Source organism: Pocillopora verrucosa, chromosome 7, assembly GCF_036669915.1.
Source record: "Pocillopora verrucosa isolate sample1 chromosome 7, ASM3666991v2, whole genome shotgun sequence".
In the NCBI taxonomy this organism is placed as follows: Eukaryota; Metazoa; Cnidaria; class Anthozoa; order Scleractinia; family Pocilloporidae; genus Pocillopora; species Pocillopora verrucosa.
The window spans coordinates 6,927,993-6,954,243 of record NC_089318.1 but is presented as its reverse complement, the minus strand read 5'-3'; the positions used below and the strand labels follow the sequence as shown (position 1 = coordinate 6,954,243).

At 38.2% G+C, this 26,251-nt stretch overlaps 2 protein-coding genes across 2 annotated transcripts; both read right to left on the bottom strand.

Annotated features, from left to right (window-relative positions):
• Nucleotides 1–13: 13 nt before the first annotated feature.
• Nucleotides 14–26,251, bottom strand: LOC131784945 (codanin-1-like). The gene is made up of 30 exons (XM_066170097.1): nucleotides 26,154–26,251; nucleotides 24,811–25,208; nucleotides 23,940–24,496; nucleotides 23,183–23,281; nucleotides 22,364–22,448; nucleotides 21,670–21,724; nucleotides 19,602–19,670; nucleotides 19,188–19,303; nucleotides 12,480–12,569; nucleotides 11,725–11,800; nucleotides 11,291–11,379; nucleotides 10,880–10,987; nucleotides 10,253–10,304; nucleotides 10,001–10,072; nucleotides 9,340–9,483; nucleotides 8,783–8,949; nucleotides 8,179–8,260; nucleotides 7,423–7,527; nucleotides 7,120–7,174; nucleotides 6,877–6,930; nucleotides 6,243–6,316; nucleotides 5,076–5,149; nucleotides 4,431–4,560; nucleotides 3,813–3,892; nucleotides 3,264–3,327; nucleotides 3,009–3,087; nucleotides 2,477–2,697; nucleotides 960–1,008; nucleotides 594–652; nucleotides 14–70 (listed from the first exon to the last, which is right to left on the bottom strand). The coding sequence occupies exons 1-30, from the start codon at nucleotides 26,235–26,237 to the stop codon at nucleotides 14–16; spliced, it is 3,444 nt and encodes a 1,147-aa protein (XP_066026194.1). The 5' UTR covers nucleotides 26,238–26,251.
• LOC131784924 (pantetheinase-like) lies at nucleotides 13,175–16,774 on the bottom strand. The gene is made up of 3 exons (XM_066169677.1): nucleotides 16,615–16,774; nucleotides 15,612–15,854; nucleotides 13,175–15,235 (listed from the first exon to the last, which is right to left on the bottom strand). The coding sequence occupies exons 2-3, from the start codon at nucleotides 15,825–15,827 to the stop codon at nucleotides 13,862–13,864; spliced, it is 1,590 nt and encodes a 529-aa protein (XP_066025774.1). The 5' UTR covers nucleotides 15,828–15,854; nucleotides 16,615–16,774; the 3' UTR covers nucleotides 13,175–13,861.

Here is a 26,251-nt window from a genome sequence, read left to right as displayed (position 1 = left end):
TTCACTTCGACACTCACACTAAAATAAAAACCAATTCAACAGTAATTTGCCCAATCAACACCACCTGACCCTGAAAATCAGTGAAGCGAAACTGTGAGGGAAAACAAACTCGTGGGTTGCACAGATGAAAATGTCACTACAAACAAAGGGCCCTTGCTCAACGCTAGAAAATGTGGAAGAACAATGGTTCATGTCTTCTACACAAACCACGGCTACGAGATTATAGTTTCGACAAAGATTTTGGATTTCGCGCTCTTGAGCACAACAATTAACTCTTTAACCCCCTACGAGTGACAAGCTTCTAATATCTCTTTACAATGTCAGTCATGAATCAAACATTTGAGTTGCGGGAATAAAGGAAATGATCATCACTTGCAGAAGCCGTTGATTGTTAAACAGCTTCTCCTTAACAGCCCTCTAAGAAATGTATAGGGAAAAGTATGGAGAATATATATGCTGATGTTAGGGCGTAAAGGATTCACTCTCTCTGTAGGAACCCGAGCGGCCACTGACGAATCTTCTCTGAGAGTCACCAAGCAAAATACTTTTCACATGTAACCTTCATGATTTTTACTGAAAAAACAATCCCAAACCTCGTCCATCAAAGCGTCCTGAATTACCCTAACAGCGTCTACTGCCTCAGATGGTATCTCTGCAACGAAAAGAAACGGACAATGACCTATTAAAAGATTGATAACCGCTACACTTGAACTTCCGTGGTATTTACAGTTTAGTGCGTTGACTTGTTCTTCTTCATTGATCTGAGATGGAGTCTTACTCAGTGAAATCTCATTTCTTCATAAAATTTCAAAACAAATTCAGCAATTATGATATGAGGTTAAAATACTGATCATCACGAGAGTTTTAAGTATGCAATCGTATTCTCACAGCTCGTAATCGTAAAAGTGTTTTACGCACAAGAAGGAGAAGATGCATGTTGAAATCAAGGAGTTACATACCATTTGATGAATGCATTGCAAGTAATTTTGATTGTTCTGAAAGGACCGCCTAAGAATGGAAATTAAGTAAAAGAGAGTTTTGATCGTTGTAATTCCAGGAAGACAGTCAGGACGATAATAAATGAGCAGTTTGTATATTCTGTAAGTCATGCGGGCAACCAGTCTAATAGTCAATAAAAGCGTTGCTAATTCAGTCGGTTTGTCGGCCAGCCAGCAGGTCAGTCAGTCTGACGGTCGGTCCGTTAGACAACTAACTAGTCAGTCAGCAAGCCAGTCAGGCAGTCAGCCAGCCAGCCAGCCAGCCAGCCAGCCAGCCAGCCAGCCGGTCAGTCGGCCAGTCAGTTAGTCAGCCAGCCAGTCAGTCAGTCAGTCAGTCAGCCAGCCAGTCAGTCAGCCAGTCAGCCAGTCAGCCAGTCAGTCAGTCAGTCAGTCAGCCAGTCAGCCAGCCAGCCACCCAGTCAGCCAGTCTGTTAGTCAGCCAGCCCGTCAGTCAGTCAGTCTGCAGTCAATCAGCCAATCAGCCAATCAGCCAGTCAGCAAGCCACACATTCAGTCAGTCAGTCAGTCAGTCAGACAGTTAGTTAGTCAGTCAGTTAGTCAGCATATTCCCACCACGAGCGTATATGGTAACGAGAAAACAAAAATAAATTAGTTGAATGAAAAGCGCGTTACGTTACGGAAGAAAAAACTTGTACTTTCATTCATAACGTAGAGAAAATGTCGGGACCTAAGAGACCCATTAAGATCTCTAATTACTTCACGTGCACCTCCACTAATGTCATCTACTGCATAACTTGTACTAGTTGCAAAATGTTATACATGGGTGAAACAGGAAGACGACTTGGTGACCGATTCCGAGATCACCTATGAGACGTAGAAAGAAATGACAAGGACGCATCCAAACCAGTCGCTAGACAGTTTAATCTCCCTAATCATTCTAAGCAGCATATGGCAGTTTGCGGCCCATCCCTACATCTCGGCAGTTCAGAAAGCCGCAAAACTCTGGTACAAAAATTTATCTTTTCAATCGGTACACTTAATTCCCACCGTATCAACGAGCGCTTTAAATTCAACTAATTTATTCTTGTTTTCTCGTCACCATATTCCCAGCAATAGCATAGCCCCATTTTCTGCATATAAACACACGCAAAACCCACAATTCCTCCAATCGCTCTAACGAGGAGCTAACGCTCAAAATGTTAGCGCTGTAACTCTTTACGGTAGCCAATTTACGTTATCAACTAAGTTGATAACACTGAATCTCCCAGACACCCATTTCAGCCGGTCAGCCAGTCAGTCAGTCTGCTATTATGCTGCCTGTAAAACAGCTAACCAGTCAGTGTAAAAATCAGCTGGTCAGTCGGTCATACAGCCTGTCCTGTCTGTCCTTTAGAGAGCCAACCAGTTAACGTGTCAGAGTTTTGTCAATCCGTTGATCAGTCAGTCAGTCCTTGAATCTGTCAACCGCCGAGCCATTTAGTCAGTTGTGGTTACTTCCTAAAATAAGTTCGCTATACCTGTAACGCCTTGATTTTCATGGCAGGATTAATATTCTCGCCTGATACTCCAACTGGTTCACAACATTTCGCGTGCCTTTCACTCCTCACTTCAGATATTTTTGTGATATCCTTACTGTGTGGATCAAGTTCTCCGTTACCATTCTGTTCCTTGGTTTTTAAATGCATAATAGAGTTTGCTATCTTATTAAACTGAGCAAATAGTTCCTCCTCCATTAGGTCTGTGAATGGAAGAGCAGTTTTGGTTCAATTCTTGAAAAGCTCAATTCGATATCATTACGACAAGCAATGGATACAAATGTAAACGACACTATACATCGATGAAAAATAAAGGAAATAGACATCACAAACCAAGCACAGGAACCCCACGCAACCAAGAGCAATTGCTAACAGGATTTTTTTCCTGATTGGGGAACACAGGAGGGAAAACCCAAGAAACTCAGTTTATATCCCATCTGCCACCATTTTTACCATTATTTTTCTAAAGGGAACAGCATTTTAATATTTCTATTAAGGCAAACGGAAATCTCACTTGGAAAAGATGTGTTAATCCAATCCATGGTTTTTTCTTTAACGAGTCTTGTGGTAATATTTGCTGCTGTCGTAACAACCTGAAACAAACAAAAATAGTTAGAGTAATTCAGTTTATTGGAATGCAATTTGGTCTAAAATCATACGCATGGTTCCATTTTTTGACTGACCTTGAATATGTTGTGAGCATCGTGCTCATGATATGACAACAGAGACGGAACAAAATGGGGTTTGCAGTGTCATCATCTGTTCTTACCTTGGAGTTCATTTCCTGAGGACAAAGGTTTTGAAAGGCTTTCAAGCTCTTCTCCTTACAGGATCTACAGATGAAAATATGAGCCAAATCAATAATTTGTGTTTATGATCGGTGCTTTAGTTTCTTAAAGTTCAAAATTCACCAAATACTTCACGCTGCTCGTTAAAAACTTTTCACTGAAGTGGAGGCGGCTTGTTGTTGTGGTATATACTCAGACAGTGAGATAATATACCACAAAAAAATAAGCTTAATTCATTTACTCCTTCAAAGATTACAAAATTTTCGGGCGTAAATTCCGCGCGAGTTGCCCGGAGGTGAATAGGAACGGACGATCGGAGTTTGATAAGCCAATCAGGGCGCGCCTTTCACTCTATCCACTTTCTTATTATTTACTATCTACAGTCATACCCTAACTGGATTTCAAGTTATCCAGACAGTTGAAAACTACCCTGTTCTACTGATCAAAAATACCAGTACTTTAATTTGGAATGAAATCGCTCCATGCTTATTATTATGGCTGCAAAAATAAGTCTGAAATTTGTCACTAACTCCAAGGTCTCCAAGGCTGTTTTCACACCATCATCAGTCACAGAGTGAATGATCTTGAGGACATGAGGTCTGCACTTTTCCTGACAAATCATAAAAAACCCATTTGTTCATTTAGTGGAATAAATTTAAACAATTCCAAAACCTCAAAAGCGTTTTTTGTAGTTGTGTCTTTGTTTGGGGACGTTAAGTTATTAAACGCGCTGTGAGGTAAAGTTCTGAGTAAATTTTATAAAGTTATAAGACTAAAAACTTTACTTTGAGGGGTTTGCGAATAGGAAATTTAAGTAAATCTTTTTTCCGGTAGTATACCGCCGTTTAGAGACCTCTTATTGCCGTCTGTTTAGGTTTCTCCTCACGGCACAGCTGCCCATAACACCCGGGACATCGGCAGCCTCTCAGGGAAAAATTTATTGAAACCCTCACCTTTTAATTGCCCAGATTTCCCCGATGTACGTATTACGTAACTCATTCTCGAACTGAAAATCATTGAGATGAAATTTTTTCTTCTTTTTTTTTTGCACATAACTACCTATCAATATTGCATTGCAAACATACTCTCTAAAGAGTGTTAGTTGGATGGCAAGTATAAGAAATCAACACTGAAATCAGCGACGTTACCTTTGCCTGATCGGTGTTAGTGTTGGCGGAGAATTCACTATCCAAGAACGCTTGAATTCTTTTACCTCCTTCATTCAAAAGGGAGGGAGTTATACCTCCTTTAATGTGAGATATAATATTGCTGCATAACCTGAAATAAACAAGTCAAATGTTTTTTAGGCCTGATTATGAAGGCCAGTTTTTTTTTCTACATGCACCAGAGTAATCAATCGTCCATCTGATCTGAGCCATATACTGTTATGCACTTACTGACCGACTTTGGTCGGAGGGAAACGACACGAGGTCTGACACGAAGACATAATGGACGGAACGAGCGCATCAAAAATGTTTTTTTCAAACTTATAGGACGCACTTGCATGCCAAAGAAGGGCGCGCACTAGACAACAACTAATTGAAAGAGATTCAACGGTAAAAATTTTTCTACGAGTCAAAACAAAAAAGCTTCTCATTCTTTGATAAGCGCAACTCATCTTCCCAGTTGTTTTATTTCAAGCTGAAGCCCAAAATTTCAATTCACGTTTTCGGAAAATGCAAAAGAGCTGTGTGAGCACAGGGCATTCACTTTTGTCTTATATGGATTTGCGAACACGGGACCGGGCGGTTTATTTGATAAAAGCTGGTATTGATAATAAAAGAAACACTTGCCTTTCCACAGTAAAATCAGACAGTCTCTTCAGGAAATCAGGCTGAATGCGAAAAAAGTTTTCTTCCAACTGAAGCTATCAAAAAAGACAAAACCAAAAGGAGACCATCTGAGTTTGAAACAACATAACCCTTAAACCCTGAAGAGGATCGGGCATCTAATTTCTCCTTACAGCTTCACTCCTGAAGCAAACACTGAATTCAGTATGACTGTAGAACAAATTCTCCTTGTCAGCACCTTGGGAATGTATATAGAACAGTATGGAGAATATCCATACTGGTGTTAGGGAGCAAAGGGTTTACGTAATAAATTAGAGGTTTCTGATATGATGTTAAAACTTCAGATATGGGGAAACGAACTCCCAGAAAAACACAAAGTGTAGATGTCATCACAACGTTTTTTAGTTGGTGTAATGGAGAGAAGGAAATCTAACCAAATTTAAGTTTTGACTGCGTGTTGCAAAAATAAAACGAAGCTAATATCAACAACCAAATTATATGATAGGGTAACGCAATTTGAGAGAAACGCCAGTGACAAAGTCAAAATCTGTTTCAGTTTTGCATCTGATGAGTGGAGAGGATGGTGCAAGTCTTCCATGTTATTATGCAGTCAAGAATACCGATAATCAATCTACATTCAGAATTCTTTTAAAACCGTTTCCAATTGAGTCTTGAACAACCAAAACCAAAATAATTAAACCGGTCGATGAAAACGGTGATTCGTTTAGCAAATGAGAATTCAATGTAAAACCAGGCAAACGGCGAAAAAGCGCGGGAAGACGCGGATGACAAAGTTTTCATTTTGCGTCTGATTGGTTGAGAGGTTTGCGCAAGTTTCTGAACCAATCGCACGGCGAAGTAAAACAAAACCAAATAATATCTGACTACTTTCTACACTCAATTGAAAATTGCTCTACCACTCAATCTTACATTGCTTTGAGATACTGTTACTCGCATTTTTCTTCTTTTCCGATCAACAAGGGTGGATCCAAAGAACAATGATTATTAGTCACTAGAATCAACAAAATCCAAATGTATTTCAAGGAATTTCAGATGTCATAAATAAAGTAATCTTAAAATCTTAGCCTGGTAACGTTTTATCCAATAAAACTGCTCACCGAGATCGTACTCATGATCAACCCCGAACAGTTCTTACGCGAAAAATCTCACCTGCAACTGTTTGTGGGAGGATGATCTGCTGGAAGGTTCGCCAGCGGAAACTGGTGTTATCTTTTTAACTGGGCCTAAATATATGAAAAAGAAAAATTAAAAGCTTGTATCTCAGCAAAACTGACTGATATTACCAGTCACTGTATTCCAAGGACGGCCATTGGATATCCTGAATGAACGGACATTAAAAGCAACATGTATAACAGAAATGTACAGTTTTACATGCTGGAAAAAGGAAAGATTGGAAATGTCTCATTTTCAAGAGATTTCCCAATTATTAAGTGTGAATTTTTCTTAGGTGTAAACCAGATGTGGGAGATGTATGTGGCCTAATAGCGATTCGCTAGGGTCGAGAGGTCTGGGTTCGAGTTCTGGCCAGGTCACTGTGTTGTGTTCTTGGGCAAAACACTTTCCTCTCACAGTGCCTCTTTCCACCCAGGAGTATAAATTGAGTACTGGCAAATCTTCATGGAAGCCTGATAAAACGCTGGGGGATAACCAGGAAAAAGTAGGTTCGACTGCTAATGGGAGCACTCTGTGTTCTTTTTCTCAAAGTGTACCTGTGTCATTCACCGAATAACACCACCTTTTAAATATTAACTTGTTGAACAAAGGTTGATGAACGGCACAATACCTGATCTTCCAGACATTCCAGCTGCTGCTTCCACTAACACTGTTCTTATTACACCTGCAAAACAAAGAACTAATGTTCCCAACATGTTCCATCTGTGACATTAATTCTTAACTTTCTCTGAATGACTGTTGTGATTGCTTTAACAATGGCATTACAACACATGACTGAAATGTGCTCTGGGGGTTACTTATTACGTTACTCTGTGGTTACTTCCTACAAAATAAAACAGTTTCTTATACGTACTAAGGAAAGGACAGCAAGTGTAGAGTATGGCTTGGTCCACAATACCTCTGGAGTCCTGGTAAGCCGTGCACAAAGAGAAAAAAATTGTTATTACACATTTCAGCAGCTTTATAAATAGAGTACACTTTAACCAAAAAGTAAATCTCTGAGTTTATTTACTAAAGCCTAATTTAAGAAGTATTTTTTTGCAACTTAAGACAGAACAGCAGAAATCAGGAGTGTCACTTCAAAATGAAATTTGTAAACTTGTTTTTATTTTTTTTTAATCTCCTTAGCAATGTGATGTGCCTTTTCTTTCCTTACCAGACTGGGTTTAACATCTGAATAGTTTCTTTTGAGGTCATCTTCAATGCAGTTCTTTACATCATTCAGGCTTTTGAAGAAGAATGTGGCAGGAATGATTGATATCTACAAAAATAAAGGTTTGTAAAAAATGAGCGAAGAAATGTATTGTAACCAAATAAAACCTAATAATCTAATAATTTGTAATGGGGTACTTTACTAGAGAAACTGTGGTGCTGCGTCGATGAGGGGATGGGGGAAGGGTATGACCAGATAATTTGGTGTATCAACTGAGTTAATATTGTAAATTGGCTGCCGTAAAAAGTTTGTAACGCTGAGGTTTCGAGCGTCAGCCCTTCATCAGAACGAAAGACGAAGGGCTAACGCTCGAAACGTTTAGAAACTCTTGACGTTGACCATTTTGCATCATCACCTCGGTTGATAAACCAAATTATGATGGCAATGTATTGCCTCTTAATTCAAAATAATTTTTCCTTTCATCACACGCATACTAGAAACTGTCGACAATGAAGTTTCCTTGAACAGAAAGTAACGTTAAGATGAAAAAACAATTTAGGTCACGTGACGTACCAAATATGGTAGTAAATTGAACAACCTTAATGACCTTTGAAACCCACTGGAGGCGAGGAACCGAAGCAAGGGAGGTTTTGAGATTTACTTGGTAACAGACTTGTTAGTTAAGTTACTCCCCCCTAAATAAGATTTTAATTGAGCAATATCTTATCACAGCAAGTTCAAGCCAAATGCTGCTCTTACCTCAAAAAACCATCCCAGACATGAGATCAACAATAACTTGCTATGATTCAAAATTTTCTTCGAAAACAGGGAAGCACTTTCTCTAAATGGAAATCAAATAGATTCAATGAGGAAAAAAAAAAAAAGTTGCTTTGAGAATCTAATTCCCCATCCCTGGCAAGCCACTGATCCTATTGGCCAGTCACACATAGAAAAACTATAGCAGGCTCTCTCTGACTTGTTGTTCTAGACATGTGATTCACTGATAAGGCAAGCAAAACACAAAACCAACAATGGAATTGTGTGCAAAATTCATCCTTTACACCCTTATACCAGTTTGCATATTCTCCATACTGTTCTCTTTACATTTCCTAAGGTGCTGACAAGGAGAATTTGTTTAACAATCTAGAGCTTAGTTGGTGATCATTTCCTTAACTCTTGTGACCTTACTGTTTATTTCAGGGGCGATATTGTAAAGAGAAATTTGATGGCAGTCACTCAAAAGAGTTAACTCCCATCAGTCAGAGTTTTTAAAACAAGCAGTACAGACTACAAATAAAATGTTTTTCTTGTCTTTTCAATTCGAGCATTTATCTCTTTAGTAAGTAAACTACTATGCAGAAACCTGTAAATCCTGTAGAGAAAATTGAGGACCACAGAGAAGTAGTCTAGAAGAGGAGCCACAGGGTCCATCATACTGAGGTACTCTACAGCCCATGGTACTGTAAGCACCAGTCTCCCACTGCACCAGGCCATCTTGAGGTAACTGAGAATGTCAAAGTGAATGGGAATCTGAAAAGAAATAAATAGGAACAAATGGTAGATACATTCATGTCAAGAGCCTTTAATTTGAAAATTTCTGTTGTTGAGAGAAGCACTATCAATCATGCAGAGTAACTAAAAACGTTTGAATAAACATAAGATTTGAGAATTCTGCAATAAAAATGAAATTCCTGGCTAACATGTCAACTGGATCAGTAATGTTCTAGAACTGGCCCCAGTTGTCCAAAGGTTGGATAGCACTATCCTCTGAATAGATCTCCAGTGGTAGATAATGCACCAGAGTTTTGCTGACACTTATCCGCTAGAGAGCAATTTATCCATTGTATAGTGATATCTGCCTTTTGAACAACTAAGCTTGATATCACCTCTCAAAACTCCAAATTTGATAGGCTGACTCACCCTATTCCTTAATTTAAGAGTCTCAGTCACAATTGTTTGTGATGAAGTTTCTGTGCCATGATAAGGCTGGAAAATCAAAAACCCAAGGAACTTTGCCAAAATTCTTATTTTCAGTAAACAACTGGAAAAATCCTGTTGTACTTCCTAGAAAAGGAAAAATCAAAGTAAAGACGTGTTTGCAAAGCATAGAGGAAAGCTCCTACTTAAAGAAAAGTGAATTTTAAATTGTAGCCCTTGCAAAATTTGTAAGATGGAAAGGAACACGATTTTAATGTAGATTGTGGGACAGAAGCCAAGGGTGAGGAGTGGTGTCAGGGGTGGATCAAGGGGATGGGTACAAGGTATATTGATTCCCCCCCCCCCCCCAAATGACCTGCAGCTTTCTAAGATAACTTCAAATTTATGCAAAATCTGCTGTATCATTTGCTATGTATTCTCATCTGTACACATTCTGTTAAAATTGAATGCCTTGTCATAAGCCTTCTTTTTCATCATCAGTTTTGAAATTTATTTGGGTCACCTATCAGTTTTGTCATTCCTTAGGGGTGGATCTCCATCTCAGAAAAATACTGGATCCACCCCTGGATGATGCCATCTCTAGTAATAAAAAAGAGATCATCTGCTTTAAAAATAATAAAATCAAACAAAGGATGTAACAAACCTGATTTTGAATTGATAAGTCTTTGTCACTTCCTTCTTTGATATCTGACAGGGGAAATTCTTTATTGTTGATCTGCAAGAAAAACACAAAACTTTTTAAGATTTAATGACTGGCAATCATTCTAATGTACTATTACTATGGTATACAGTCTTCTGATGATTGGCTCTTCAACATAACTAAACTGGAAAGACGCCATCAAACAACAATTATTCAAGTCAACATTTCAAGTTAACCCATCAAAAAAAAACATACCTCAGTTATTTTCACAATCAGTAAGTCCATTAGATGCTGATTGAATGAATGACTGCAACAAAATCAATAAACTGAGGTAGAATTTAAGCTGAAAATGAAATAATTTATTTCACACCGTCATATAAAATTCAGCATGGAAGAATCAAATATTAGAAGAGGGCAAATCAGTCAGAAAAGAAATAATTAAACCTTTGACCCCTAACCCTCTAGACCCTAACAACAGTATGCAAATTCTCCGTACTGTTCTCTGTACATTTCCTAATGTGCTGGCAAGGAGAATTTGTTTAACAATCAAGAGTTTCTTCAGTTGGTGATCATTCCCTTTATTATCATGACCTTAATGTTTGATTCAGGGGTGATATTGAAAGGAGAAATTAGATAATGGTCACACTCAGGGATTAAAGGGTTAACAGTGACTAGCATCTAATTTCTCCTTATAATATCACCTGTGAATCATACATTAAGGTCATGAGAATAAAGGAAATGATCACCAACTAAAAAAGCTCTTGATTGTTGAACAAACTCTCCTTATCAGTACCTTAAAAAAATGTATTAAGAATATACATACTGATGTTAGACTGCAATGGGTTAAATGAGACATAAGATTTCTTGTGTTATATACTGTACCTAGCTGCAGATTGTATGAACCCTTTGAAGAATTCTTGCACATGACTAAAACTGGGGGCAGGACATGGGCCTCCAGATGATAAAGGAGTGATAAATCTCTCTTGAAGCCTGGTAGCATAAACATGGCAGAATGATATCAATAAATTGGTTGGATGAGTTTTTCAATACTCTTTTCTTCAACCTTTTTGTAAAAATTAAAAAGTGGAACCCAAGAAAAAAGTATTTGGGAAATGTCTTACACTGATGACATGGAGAATACATGTAACAGCTTAAGGTTGCTAGTACATGGCAAAATGCATTTTGAGCAGAAGAAAAAAGATTAGGCTCAACTGATGGCTTTTTTTCTGTCTTCCCTATTACTTCAAGAAGAAAAAAGTTTTATCACTTAAACAACTGAAACTGATCAATTACCTCTGAAATTTTTCTGGATTTGACTTTTGCAAACTGCTAAGCATATTTGATGAACGAAAATCACTTCCACTCCTCTCCTCCTCACACATCTATGAATATAAAAAAACAAGAATAAAGCTCCTTTAATCAACTCTTTAGCCTCTAAAAGCTTCTAGCATCTAATTCTCCTTACAATATAACCCCTGAATCAAACATCAATTTCAAAAGAATAAAGGAAATGATCAACAGCTTGTTTAACAAATTCTCCTTGTCTGCACCTCAGGAAATGTATAGAGAACAGTACGGAGAATATGCATACAGATGTCACAGTCTAAAAGATAAATAGTAATGGGTAGGGTACAGTGCCATGGAGGAAATGGAAGGAAGAAATATCAGCACAAAAGCCAGAAGATGTGCCTATTGAAACTGTGAATCTGATTTTATATTTTGATTACCTGTAGTAATTGAGACTTAAACAGCCTTGCGAAATGGGAATAGTTGGCCAATTCTGGCTTCTGATTCACCAAAGCCCTGAAAGATGGATTTAAAGATTGAAAAAGCTCTCAAATTTAGTATTCACTAACAGAAGGGCTCTTCCGTTATCTGTACATAAGTAGAACAAGTAAATAGAAAATACAATTTTGTTAAGTATCAACATCTCTTTTGAAATTCCAGTTGCCAGGGATTTAACCCTTTAACTCACATGGGTGATCAAGACAGAACTTCTCCTTACAACATTCCCCAAACTAACAAGAATTGTAGGGCAGACAGTAAAGAGAATTACTGATGAGATCTTAGGAGTGAAAGGGTTCATTGTTCGATTAAAACCAGTGTTCACCAAATTGTTGAATCCTAGCTGTCCAGGGTGATTAAATTTTTATTTCTCTATACACCTTTGATACAAAAAGGTCAGGGTGTTTGGGGGTTACAGCAAATTCTCAAGGCCAGCCATTAAATTGACTATTATATCTGGTGATGCTTAACCCTTTTCATCCAAAGAGTGATAAACATCTAATTTCTCCATAGTGTATCACTCCTTAATCACACATTGAGGTCACAAGAATAAGGAAAATGATCACCAACTGAAGAAGCTCTTGATTATTAAACAAATTCTCCTTGTCAGTACCATGGGAAATGTATAGAGAACAGTATGGAGAATATGCATACCAACATAAGGGTGTAAAGGGTAAACACTCTCCTTGGCCTGTACCTTATCCTGTCTCCCATGTGTTCCTCCATGGTCCATCCTGCTGCCAAATGTGAATCTTCCCATTCTCGCACAAGCTCATAAAATACATCCCTGAATGTAGAGCAATTGACATACTTAAGTTTAATTGATAATTGAGCTCATAAAATACATCCCTGAATGTAGAACAATTGACATACTTAAGTTTAATTGATTTAATTTGTGTAAATTCTCCCCAAATTTACTTGAAACTGAAAATAATATGAATCATTATTTGCATTTAAGTGAGTATTTTTCATAACATTGTACATCTCAATAAATGGTTATGCAGTATTATTATAAGGAGAAATTAGATGTTTCTGTTTCCTCTTAGTGGTGTTAATTGAATTAAAGGATCTGGTTTGCCTGTGCAGGAGGCAAACTCACAGGACAGCAAATCCTCATTGACCAAGAACAGTGAGAAGCAGATAACCCTTTAAACCCTAAAAGTTGCCACTATTTAATTTCTTCATACAGTAATACTGCTGAATCATTCATTAAGATCACAACAATAAGGGAAATGATCACCAAACTAAGAAGCTTCAACTGTTAAATGAATTCTCCTTATCAAGTACCCAAACAAATGTATAGCAGAGGGTAGGGAGAAAACGGATGCTGATGTTACAGTGTCAAGGACTACTGAATGTTGGCAGGATATCAATGTACGCAACAAGTTAGGATTCATTGTTAACTACACTTTAATGCAGTTTTTAGTTACATCAAACTTCACCAATAAAAGTTGAATAGTTCTACCCCTCTAAGCTTCTATTTCTGTTGAGATTCTACCAAGTAAAGCAGTTTATCAGTATCTGCTATGCATACTGCTGTTAATTGAGTAAAATAAAACTTACACAGTAAGCATCTAAAATTCTCCATTAAAAATCACTGTACCAAAAGCTTCTGACAAAAGGCCAGAAGCAGTTGTGTCGTTACACAGGGGAGGTGTTTTACCAATTCGTTTTCAAAATTTGGTACCTGTTCAGAGAGATTTTGAGACTGGCCCTTCCAACATCAGATAACCATGAATGAATAAAAATGTGGAATACATTAAATAAATATTTCATTTGTTTATTGTATTTCTCAAACACAGCTTGAGGCATTTTAACTTTTTTGTACAGCACATATGTGGTTATTAAATGTGATTCTTTATTCTGCTTTATATTGTATTGATATTGTTAGGAGAAATTTTGCCTTGATCACAAATAGCAGTTAAAGGGTTTACTTCAATTGCCTTCTCATTTCCACTTAATTTCCATGGCCTGTTTGGGGAAGTAGTCTGAGGATTATTATATCAATAATGCATAATCATTATCCTGCTGGGTCCAGAATTTCAGGGGGAGGTCACATGTTAATAATTATTACAACTTTTATTCCTTATCAACACAAAAATATGCAATCACTGACAACAGGCCAACAAAAAAAACATGGATGCAGATCTGTGGTGCAGATGATTCCACACTAGGATGTGTGGTTGGTCTGGGGCCATCATCCAATTCATACACACGTCCAAAAAGGGCCGCAGTCAACAACCCTTTTGTCAGCTGCTGCTTGGTCTGCAAATGTGTCACAGGTACACTGTGGTCCCATTCTCCTGGCAGAAGTGATACACCATCCGCTAACACCTGTGGATAGATATACTGTGTACCAAGTGAACCATGCAGTGTGAAGGACTTGAAAATGGTACTTGCATTGTATACTCTCTGCCCACAAGAATTACGGTTCAATCCCAGACACTTGATAAGAGTGCATATTTGTAAATAATATTGTCCCTCTAGGATGTGAAGTCCATCAAAGACACCTAACGCATACATTTCATCAGAGCGTTTCTCCACCATCTCATAGGTAAGGGAACAACAAATGCTACTGCCATTGTAACACACATCCAAGGTGCCTTCAGGTTTCTTCAGCTCTTTGAAAAGAAAGAGATCGCCGAACAAGTCCGAGTAGAATGAGTCTTGACCAGCATTGCTTTCTTGTATCTTTGTAGCATTCACCACTGGAGTACCTGAAGGTCTGTCCCTTGGTGATTTGGGCAAGTTGGCAACAGATAAGGAACCATTGGCAGACAAGCTTCTATAGTACTTTTTAGCACCAGTGGGGCTGTAGAGTCCACTCCCAGTGTTTAATACCTCTGGTACGTGCGAGTTTGCAGAGAGAAAGTTGACCTGCATTCCCCGGGCCCATGACCCATGGAATCCAATGGCTGCAAAAAGAGGCACCACATCAAACCATGCCGTAGGAAAGACAATATGGTCAACTTTGTGTTTGGTCACCAGTGGTATTGCTGGATCGTGAAAGAGCGCATCAAAACAGACAAATGTTCCAAATTTACCAAAGGGTGTGTCAAAGGTAATGAACTCAGGTGTAAGAGGACGATTAACCACTTTCATTTCATTCAAAAAAGGATGCTGCTTATGATATCTGGCCACAAGTTTGCCTTTGTCATCAAATACTACATTAGTATTATATTGGTATCTTCCATCACTGGGGCAATTTTCATCAGTGCTTTTATTGCATGGCTTAACATCTCCCATATTCACTACAAGGTACATATCATAGGTTTTTGCCAGACAACTGAGGCGGTATAGAATAGGACTGGAGCTGTTTGCTTGTGGATCTTCACAAGCATTCCAACTGGTCTTCTTTGGATCTGGGATGTCTTCTAAAAATGGCTGAAATGAATCACGAGTGTAGCCAAAGCCTGTTAGGCCATATTCAGGAAAGACAATAATACTTGCATTCTGCAAAAAAGTCAAATGAAGATCATGTTTAAAACAATTTTCACCTCAAAATCAGTAGGCAAATTCTCCAAACTCTTCTTTATACATTGGAAAAAAAAAGAGCTTCTTTAGGTGGTCATGCTGTATTCAGTAGTGACCCCTCCATTCCTGTGGGTGACCACCAAATACGGGTGTGACTGAATATTTTACTTTATTCTGATCACTTGTTTGCCTGATACTTTTTTTTAATATGTACTTGTAAGGAGAACTTCTTTCTTCACCACTCAGGGGTTAAGTACAAGTAAGTTGAACTAACTTCAAACTTTTTGAGGCCAATCAACGTTCACTTCAAATAGTTACCTACAAGCCTGAGTCAAAAAAATTAAATAACCAGTACCTGCTGTTTAGCTTTTTTCATCTGGGTCGCGTACACATCCATGTTCTGCATGACGATCGCCACAGCTTCTTGCTGGGAGAGGACGTTTGTTCTATTTTGGGCCCTGACAAAGGCATGCTCATATACTGCAGCAACAAACTCTGATCCAGTGGAAGAAGTTAAAGCTGTACTTGTTGCCAAAATTGATAGCAGGCACAAGATTTTAAGTGATGACATTTTTTAATCAGACTGATGAAGATCGTGCTGTGAAAAAGAATCGTAACATTATACTAGATAGTTCAAGAGGATCTGCTTCGTCACTTTCTAGTGAGAAAAATAACGACTTTGATTTTCTGAGAGATGTTCCGCGATTCTCCGAGATTCTTGCCACTCAGCTGCATGCTACTGCCGTAGTCTTCTACAGATTACGACAACTCTGAGCATTTGGAAGTTTCGCAAAAAATACTGGACTGCGAGACCGAGAGTAGTACACTATAAGCGACATTTTGAAACAAACTTCAATGGCTAACGAGAGACTTGCGATTTTTCAAGGTACCAATTCGCCACTCCTTCCTCTGAATGTGATTATTTAATTATTAAGTGAAACCACCAAATTATCTTGAGATTCCCTACAATTTCTGTTTTCAAATGGCAAAATCCCACCTACAACATTACAGTAACAATTTGTCTTTTGCAAATAACACAAGCCATAAAGGTTGAACACAGTCGATCGACACTTGAACCTATGATTGATAGCGCTATCGATCTGCCTCAGAACACCAGCGATTTATGATTCTGCTCCAACGACACAAGCGACTGAGGTTCAGCACTAACAATTGAGCATTTTAGAAAACTAAATTGATTTACAATTACGAGTTGTTGCTAGCACTAACGATTGAGTTCCATCACTAGTGATTGATATTTTAGCTCTAGCGATTAAATTTTATCTGCTTCAAACGAAATCTCGACTATTTCCACAACAAACTGCATTTGCAATAAAATCGATCAAAACTTTGCGACTTACCTTTTTGAAGTTAAAGCTTCCTTCGACGAGATGAGTTCCTTCGAAGGTTGTGACGAGAAATCGTCGCCCAACTCTGGCGATGAGAATGTCGTTTTTTCGCTAATATTATTTTTGGCCTTTCGTCAGGATGCCACACACAGCTGTGCAATAGTCACGTGATGTGGAGCAAAAGTTTAGAATCACCACGCTTCCGGCAAAAACACACCTTAGATTAGACAAAGCTTATTATTTTGTCTACGGCACAAAACAGAATTAATCAAGCTGATTCTTAAAGTTAAGGTTATTCTCCTGATATAGACTGAGCATAATTTTCACGCGTGGGCAATGCGCGTAAATAATAATTCGACGCCTTATCTTCTGGCCGGAAGCTCTCACTTATCTCAAATAGTGATTACCTCGTTAAACGGGCTCAGTGAGTAGGATTCGCTGCAGTATTGTTATCTTTTTTTATTACTTCAAAACATCTCTCTTATCTCCGTGACATTTACAAACACAAAAACGTAGGACATTTAAAACAAGTTTTTCACCAATATTTGAACACAGAATTCTACCACTAAACTCTGTTAGAGGGAACGCAATCATACTTATATTAAGCTTCCAAAAGATCGTAATAGAGTTCTAGTACTGGTCATTTCAATGTAATTGAAATAAAACTTGGTGCTTGCATCTTCATCAGCAGAAAATTAACCTCTAACAACTTGCATCGGTTCATGTACGGTACTTGAAAAAAGTGTAGAAGCTAATATCTTCTTATCAATAAGCCGGTCTGCCAGACAATCGAGGATTTTATTGTTTCCCGGCCAACTAGATTTTATGAACTCAAAAACACCGAAGACGGCTTCGATCGTCGTGAGTTGGTCACAGACATATCGGTAACATCGGGAGGCGAATTCGGAACAGTCGGGAGACAATCGTTTCTCCGAACGTGTGAGATAGACATTTCATCTATTTGGAAAACTGTATGTGACTTCATTTCTCCGTAAAGAATCGAAAGCACATATCGACAGAACGTTTTTCAATTCATTGGGGCTAGGAAGTATGGAGCAATTACTTCTATCAGTAAAAATCTGACGAAGGTCACCTTTCGTTTGCTTGAGGAAATGGCAAATGTTGGTGTGTTACTTCTTTTTTTGTGAACATCCCATGTCCATTGTTTCCGCAGGCGCTAAGCTGAGTTTGCATACTACGCGCCAAAAACTTTTGTGACTCCCTTTGAACGTTCCAGATCTGACACGAACGAAGTGAAAGCTCTTCCGAAGTACTATATATACTTTGAGAGACACACTGAGAGAGAAAGTGACCGTTATATAGGTTGTATAGAGCCCCCTCCCCTCATTTCCCTTAAAAAAAAAGAGAAGGGCGTCACCCCTTCCGATTTCTTACGAGACGAGGGGGGCAAGTGCTAACAAGCTACCTCTGTAGAGATGTGGCCGTTATGGCAAGAAAGAGGTGCTATATAACATTTTCAGAGAAGAAAAAAGAAGAACGACATTTTGTAAACATACTAGTACGTAACACAAACAAATACAACAGTATAACAGAAACTGTAACTCAGTGCTCAGATTAAATTCTTTTGCTTTTAGTATTGCATCTTATCTTCTCCTTCGCGTTAGCGAGAGTGAGCTGTCAGAGCTCTCCGCTTAAGTATGCTGTCGCGTCCTTTGCTAATCAAAGCGATCAGTTAGCTTGTATCCTAGACAATTCATTTGCTTCCGGGAAACTTGGCCGTTATTCGGCAGGCTGTTGCCGTCGAAGGGGGGAGGGGAGGGGAAGGAGTTGGGGCGGGAAGGGGGAAGCGGTGACGGTTACATAGAGGCTTGAGTAAGAGTGAATGAGTTGATCTTCCGCTGACACCCAATGAAGTAGCTTTTGTGGAGGGCTGCCCAACGTATATGGTTCCACTTGACCACAAATACATGGAAAATAGGCTACTTGGTTACAATTAGGGAGTAACGCTGTACTAAATGAAAGTAGCTCCTACCTTGGAGTATCAAGGAAACACGCTTAGAACTCTCAAATATCTCATAACTCTTAGGATATGCTATATATTTCTTCACTGATATTTAAGGTGTTTAAACGCTTGAATATCACACAGTCGAACCTGTCTTAAGCGGCACCGTATCAAGAGGTCACCGTTTATTAAGCGGTCGGTTGTCAAAGTCCTGAATTTGTTTCCCCTAAATCATTGCAATTTTCACCTCTGTCAAGCGGTCACCTTTAATAAGCGGTCACCTTGAGTGATCCCCACAGCCTGCTTGTATTGTTTTCCACCTGTATTGAGCGGTCATTTAAAGCGGAAATACTCGGAGGAAACTAAGAACAATCTTTCAAGTCAAATTTAATCCATGTTTATCTCCCAAAATCAAGGTAAGTAGTATTTTTAGAAGCGAGTTTTTGAACACTGTAAGGTCAATGATGGTATACAATGGCGTTTTCTATCGCTTCTTATTTTACTCCTATTCTTTGGAACGTGTATTAAGCGCCCTGCCCTGCCCATTCCCCGTGGGAGACCGCTCAATACAGGTTTGCCTGTATTACTATAACGTCAGCTCGTCTACTACGCACTTGTTTACCTTTGTTTTCTGAAGTTGTGGAAAGCTCTGTCAGTTGGAAAATTCTGTTTATTGTCTCGTTCAACACTAAATGGTACTCCACCAAGGGGAGATTTGACAAAGTTCATCTCTGTCACCTAAAAAAGAGGCTTGCGATAATAAAACATAACTTACTGCATAGTAATTCATCTTGCAGCTTAAAATATCCTGGTTACCCTTGCATCAAGGTTAAGATGTTGATACTAATTTTTGCCTTTTGGCTAATTTTTAAGACCTTCATTTCCTTTCAAAATGTAGTTATTGGTGGTATCAATGTTATTGTTATTATTACCATAACCATCATTAGCAAATGTGTTAAATCTTTAATTATTCATACTGCATTATTCATCTTATATAAAAAAATAAAAGCTTCTGATTAAACAAGGTAATTCCCACCTTTTTGACAGAGTAGGTTTTGTACTGCTGAAGAAATGTCTCCTTGAGACCTGGTGAAAAATCTGCAATCTGAGAAAAAAAAAAAAGAAATAATGGATTCTCTCTTGCCATGAATCTCTTGTAAGTGAGCAAGAAAAATAACCAGAATTAATTTAACCCTCCCATGACTGACCAAGACGGAATTTCTCCTAACAATATCAATACAATATCAAGCAGACAGGTGATGAGAATATAGACAAATATCAATTGAGGGATTATCAGTTGATCCAATACAAAATTCTCCAAACTAACATCAGATGAATTGTACAGCAGAGTCAGTAAGGAGAAATACTAATGAGATCTTGTGGGTGAAAAGGTGAAAAGACTTTCTCCCATAAATAAACTGTTGGTTCTCCTCTTCACAAATTTGAATTCAAATCCACTTAATTATATAAATAATATCCGTTTATACAATAAGTGGGAACAGCTAATTGCAAAGCTGTGCTACAGCCTGTATTGGAAGAATTACTGAGTGTATGTAGGCTCAAGTCTGACAAATCTGGGATTTCCACCAATTAAAAGCTTTCACAAAAGCAAAGTGGTCAAGGTATTTGACTTCGTCACAACTTACGCTAACCAATGGTGTTCCTCAAGGTAGCATATTAGGACCTCTACTGTTTTTAATTTTCGTCAATGATCTTCCCGAAGCTGTTGGATCGGACTCAACTATTCATGCTTACGCGGATGACACCACATTTAAAGCCAGCGCTAATATCGATAATGCACCTTTGGAATTGGAACGACGTCTTCAAGAATACATGGATAAATTAAGTAAATGGTCTAGCGAAAATGGGATGGTCCTAAACGCCGTTAAAACCAATGCATTACTTATCACCGGAAAGAGGCTACATTCTTCATTAGCGGATGACAATCACCTGTCAATAACCCTTGATGGGGCCGAAATAGAACAAGTAACTTCTTATAAATTGCTTGGTGTAACACTCGATCAAGATCTTACATTTAGCGACCACATTTCTAGTCTAAAGGCCAAGCTTTCTCAGCGTATTGGTTTATTGAAGAAGATAAAGAGATACCTTCCAATAAAAGAAAGACTCTTATACTATAACGCCTTGATTAAACCCGTCCTTATGTATGGGAGCATGGTTTGGAATATCTGCGACGCTAAAGAACTCCACTGTCTCCTAAGGTTACAGAAAAGGGCTGCCCGAGTAATTCTTGGAGTTGACTCTTATTCTAGAAGTGTTATAAACTTTAGTAAACTAGGCTGGTTGCCTTTTTTTGATGAAATCAAACTAAATAAGTGTACAATGATTTTTAAGAGCCTTAAAGGCGATGTTCCGATTTACATCAGAGACTTGCTCAAGACGAACAGTTCTGTACACAATAGGTCTACTAGACATGGCAATTTAAATTTAGTGTGTCCCAAATACCTAAGAAATAACGATGGTGGCAAGGCATTCAGTGTTGACGCAGTTAAGTTATGGAACAGCCTTCCCCATGATATCAAAAATAAGCCTAGTATAAAACTATTCAAAACAGCTGTGAAAAAGTATTTTATAAGCTCATATAGAAACCTGGACAACTTTGAAACAATATTAAGCAATAGCACATTATCTAATTTTAATTTTTTATAAATTAATTTTATCTTTCTGAATATTTTTAATATATCCTGCTATTTCTATCATAGAATTTTGTAATTATTTGTATATTTATCTATTTATTAGTATTATTTTGTAATGCTGTATAATTTAGTTAGAGGGCCACAGGTTTGTCAGCTTTTCAGCTGTTACGTGTCCCCCTCTATAAATAAAGTCCTTATTATTATTATTATTATTATTATTATAAGGTTAGTGGCCTATGGCACCTATTTACTGCTACAGCACAGCCCTGGCAGGCTTTGTCTTAAAATTAACCACACTTGTTCAATACTGAATGGTACCTTTTATCCATTCCTGTTTTTTCCTTGATGCTTGATTTCATTTGGATTCAAACATACAAGACACTTAATCAAGTGGTTTATCATCCCAAAAGTATTGGTAAAAAAAGGAAAAAAATTCACATCACATACCCTTGGATTATCAGCTAATAAACGAAGAGTCTCCTTGTCCAACAGAAGAACTAATCTGACAAATGCAAGTCAAATATGAGGCAAAGAAAAAGGAAAAAATTACACAAGGACAAGATTTGTAGCCTGCAGAGCAGGCGTAATTTTGATTAGAGAGTGCTCAGTATTTTCTTAACCAAAATTATGGCCGCCATCTTTGATTTTAATGGCAGTGGAAGGAAATGAAAAAAGGAAATTTGTAACAAGGGGGCAGTTGACAGTCAAAAACAAGGAGAGGAGTAGGGGTGGGGCAGTGAAAATCACATCTCCTTGCCCTTCTCCTACCCCCTACTTCCACTGTCCACTCTAACTCCAAATCAAACATAGCTGCTCAGATAAACAATTATGAGCTTATAAAATTAGCTTGCTATTATAAGACGCCTGTGCTGACTAAAGACTTTATTTTATGCTGCTGGCAATGAGATTTGTGGAGGCAGAGCGGTTAGGATGTTGGACTTGTAGTCTGGTGATCCTGGGTTCAGGCTCTCTCTGGCTCTTTACAATGTTTGTTTCAATTTGTTTGCATTGGCCCCAAGAAGGCCCATCAGGAGACTGGTCAAATAATGATATAATTATTAGTATAAGTATTATAATTATTATAATTATTGAGATTTCAAGATGGTGAAAAGAATTATGTTATAAAGGAAGTCTAACACACCTCTTAATCTCTTCCAGCACTGTGACAGCAAAGTAAGTGGAATTATGAATTGAATCCAGAATATTTTGATCATCCAAATTATTACCTAATGGAGGTAAATGATTGGTCAATTAGTCACCAATGAAAGCAAAATTCAAGCAATATTTTCTATATTTTTCTTGTTACACAAAACAGTTTAACCTGGTCTTCAAAAAAGGATGATCAGAAAAGGTAAGAGTTATCATGAAATTTCCCCAAGGGAAGAAAAGGGGGGGAGGGAGCAGGGTACTTGGGTGAATTTTTGCTGGGTATGTGCCATTGGCCTCTCAGAACCCATACCATATCATAGACCCCATATTAGACAATTTTGGGCAAATGTTATTTTTGTGATCCCAACGTAATCAGTTTCTGATTATGCATCTACCTCATTTTTACATCCTTACTTACAAGAATTTTCTTTTACCCAAAATCCCAAAAATGTATGACCCCATTCTAGTAACAGCATTGAAAATGCAACCCCCCAAATAGTAATCCATTCATGAAAATGCAAATTCATCCAGCAGCACATCCCCATTGGCTAAATACACCCTCTTACCCCTAGAAAAATGTCATCAACTAAAAATTGACCACCCTCTACAATTTTTAAAATCTTTTTTCCACCCCTTCCAGGGATAGGATAGCCCTAACAAAGTGTCATGACAGCAAACCACTTTGAATTATTTCTTTCAGCAGAAAACTTTAAGCCTTGAAATCATCTTCAAAGGAGAAAACTCAAATTTTAGATTGGGTTCATGGACATCACATTTACAATGCTGTATTATTTTTTAACAATGTTGTTACCATTAATTTCTTCTTGCCTTGATTCATGAGCAATGCCTCTTGCAGTCAACAGCTGTACCACAAAATAAATTTCTGCTGTAACATTAGGAACCAGGTTTTCTTCATCATGAAAAAAGCAAAAATTGTAGGTTAGCAATGTCTCTGGCATAAGTGTGATCATGGTTTGATTTTTGAGAATCAAAACACCAGGCCCTAGTAGTAAATTTTTATAAATTTATTCACTGAATAAGCTCATCCAGTCAATAAAACGAGAATTCTTGGGATAGCTATCCAGCAGATTAAAAGTTTCAGAAAGTGCAGACCGTGTGATGTACATGTTTAGTACATACTAAATGAGTGGATGGCATTGAAAGTACTCAAACTCTGAATATCCTTTGTTATTCACCTGCAAGCGACTCAGGTGGGAATTGTGCTTGATAATATTGTTATCATTGCAGGAATAAATGAGTGAAAATCATCTAAATGCAGGCAGTTGACTCTTAAGAGATTTTTTACAAACAATATAATCTACAAACAAACATCTTTTTAACATGTACACAGAACTTAACAAATATTTACACTGTTGACCTCACTATGGGTAAATTCTTATACTAGATAGCAAGTTGACACCCCCATCCATCCTTCCAACAACCAAAATGGATTAAATTTATCCAATGGATAGAAACTTTACCAGCAGTTAAGAAATCAATCATTAGATGAACAACCAAGCCATATGGAGGACATTTCTATGTACAAAATTGAAAAGATTCAAACTTACCTGTTATACATCTTGAATAAATTTTAGCAAGAGCATCCAGTTTAATGTGAAAAATAACTTTGTCCTTCACAGCTTGTACTGGTTGAATTTCTTCTATACAACTTTGTTTCTCAGACTGTTCACAACTTCTGGGGTCTGCAGTCAGGATATCAGAAGCTTCACTTGCATCAGGGCTCTTGTAAGGTGAAGGTGTTGAAATCAAACTTTCATCTGGTTTTGATTTGTTCTTTTGCCATGCATCAGGCACTGCAGTTGGGTGTTTTGGTGGAGTTATGATGAAATCTCCTAAGACATGAGACGGAGGGGATCTAATCCCAGTTTGGGGACTGGGGCTAGTTCTATAACCCCAAGGGGAATCCCCCTTATTCTTTCTTTTAGATTTCATAATTTTTAACAAGTCCCTTTCTTCTTGTAAAGATGCTGGACTTCCATGGCCATCCAGCATTGAATGCGAGCTAGAAAATGGTGATGATGCAAACGCTGGTGAAGATTTTCCCTTTCTACCATCACCTTTGACCTGTGTTGGTGTGATTCTTCGTGATGGTGTTACTTTTTTGCTGTTGACACAAAAACATCATTCAATATTGGGATAAGTAGCAAGTCCCTGAGAGAAAATAATACAATCAAAGTTTGAATCCACTGACTCCTAAAAGGGCCTACAGTTGAAGCATCTAATTTCTGCTTACAATATCACCCCTGAATCACTCATCAAGGTCATGAGAATAAAGGAAATGATCACCAACTAAAGAAGCTCTTGATTGTAACAAGTTCTCCTTGTCAGCACCATAGGAAATTTATAAAGTACAGTGAGGAGATCAAACAAACTGATATTGGCAAGTAAAGGATTAATATTGATTGTACACTGACTCACCTGGTGGATTTCATGGGAGGAAAATCATTGGGATCATCGATATTTAACTTCGGCTGTGTAACCAGTGGTGAAATTCTCTCATTTCCTGGCACTTTAGGAGACTTTCTCTTGAAATTTGGCGATGAAGAGGGTGTATCTCTTCGACTTTGTGACAACGGAGTAACAGGGGATGGAGAAGGGGTCTTTTGTGAAGGAAATACATTCCCCCTAGAGGAGCCCTTTGCCACGTGAAGAGCTTTTTCCGGTACACCTTTGCCATGGGACACTGATGTCTTCTTGGGTGTTAGAGCAGCACTTTGTCGTGGGGTTAAGTGATGCAAGGTTTTTTCTCTAAGGTAGTTGAGAAGGAAGGGGACCAGCTCTCCAATACTGTGCTGTTTTAACTTCTCTTTTTCATCCTTGACATGTGGATCAAATAGAAAATAAAAAAAAGCTTAAATATCTCAGAACATTTTGTATCTTGTCCTGGACAATTCTCAGACCCCAAACTAAACAATAATTATGGTGGCTATCCCAGAATCCATTCACTAAAGCAGGCAACTGCATCAAAATGCTTGCTGCATTGGATCAATGCCAGTTTAACATAGGCAACTACACCACCCTCCTCTCCATTAGTAACTGTTATGCTCTGATAAGCCTCCATCTCAATGATGCCCCTATATTCAATATGGCCTTCATCTAGAACTTTAGGTTTCCACTGAGCCCCTCTCTGCTCTCCCCCCCCCCCCCTTCCCTCCTCTTAGTTAGGCCCTTATCCTTCCACCTGTCTTAAATCAAAACTGATTTTTTGTTCATTGTTTGGGAGTTAACAATGCGCTAGAAAGTTTGCTTGTATATTTGAAAGCCTGTATAACTTCTTGTTCTTTATAAAATAGGTTTTCAACCAGTTGTATGCATACTGTATACAGCCATCATCAAATCTAGGTGAGAATCGAGAAAAAAATAATAGTTACCCTAAAACTAACCCATTTCAGACCTCAATAAGTTGTAATCAGCGCCGCCGACCCGTTCCCCCCAACCCACGTTTAGCACACCCCTGGTCAAGAACTTTAAAACTTCCTTAAGTTACCGAGGGCCAGGGGTTTCCCAGAGAGTTCACGTTGTTATCCCAAATTAAAACTGGTGTAATAAGAATGAATTCTGATTATTCCACTCATGGAAATTTGTTTTTCCGATTCCAAAATAATTTTCTACATGCCATCAGCTTTAATCAAAACAAATACACTACGGACTAAGTAACCTTACGGAAGAGAGCTCGGGACACTTGCACAAGCTGATAAAAACATCTGTGCTTTTCCACGGTACCTACATTTCGGCCACACTGTTCAGATGATAAAGCTTACCTCATTTTTAACAATCTGAAGGGGATCGGTTAAGTCATCCGATGTTATTTCCCCTTTTAAAATCTTCTCCAAAATGGTGTCCATGTTGCCGCCTCCAT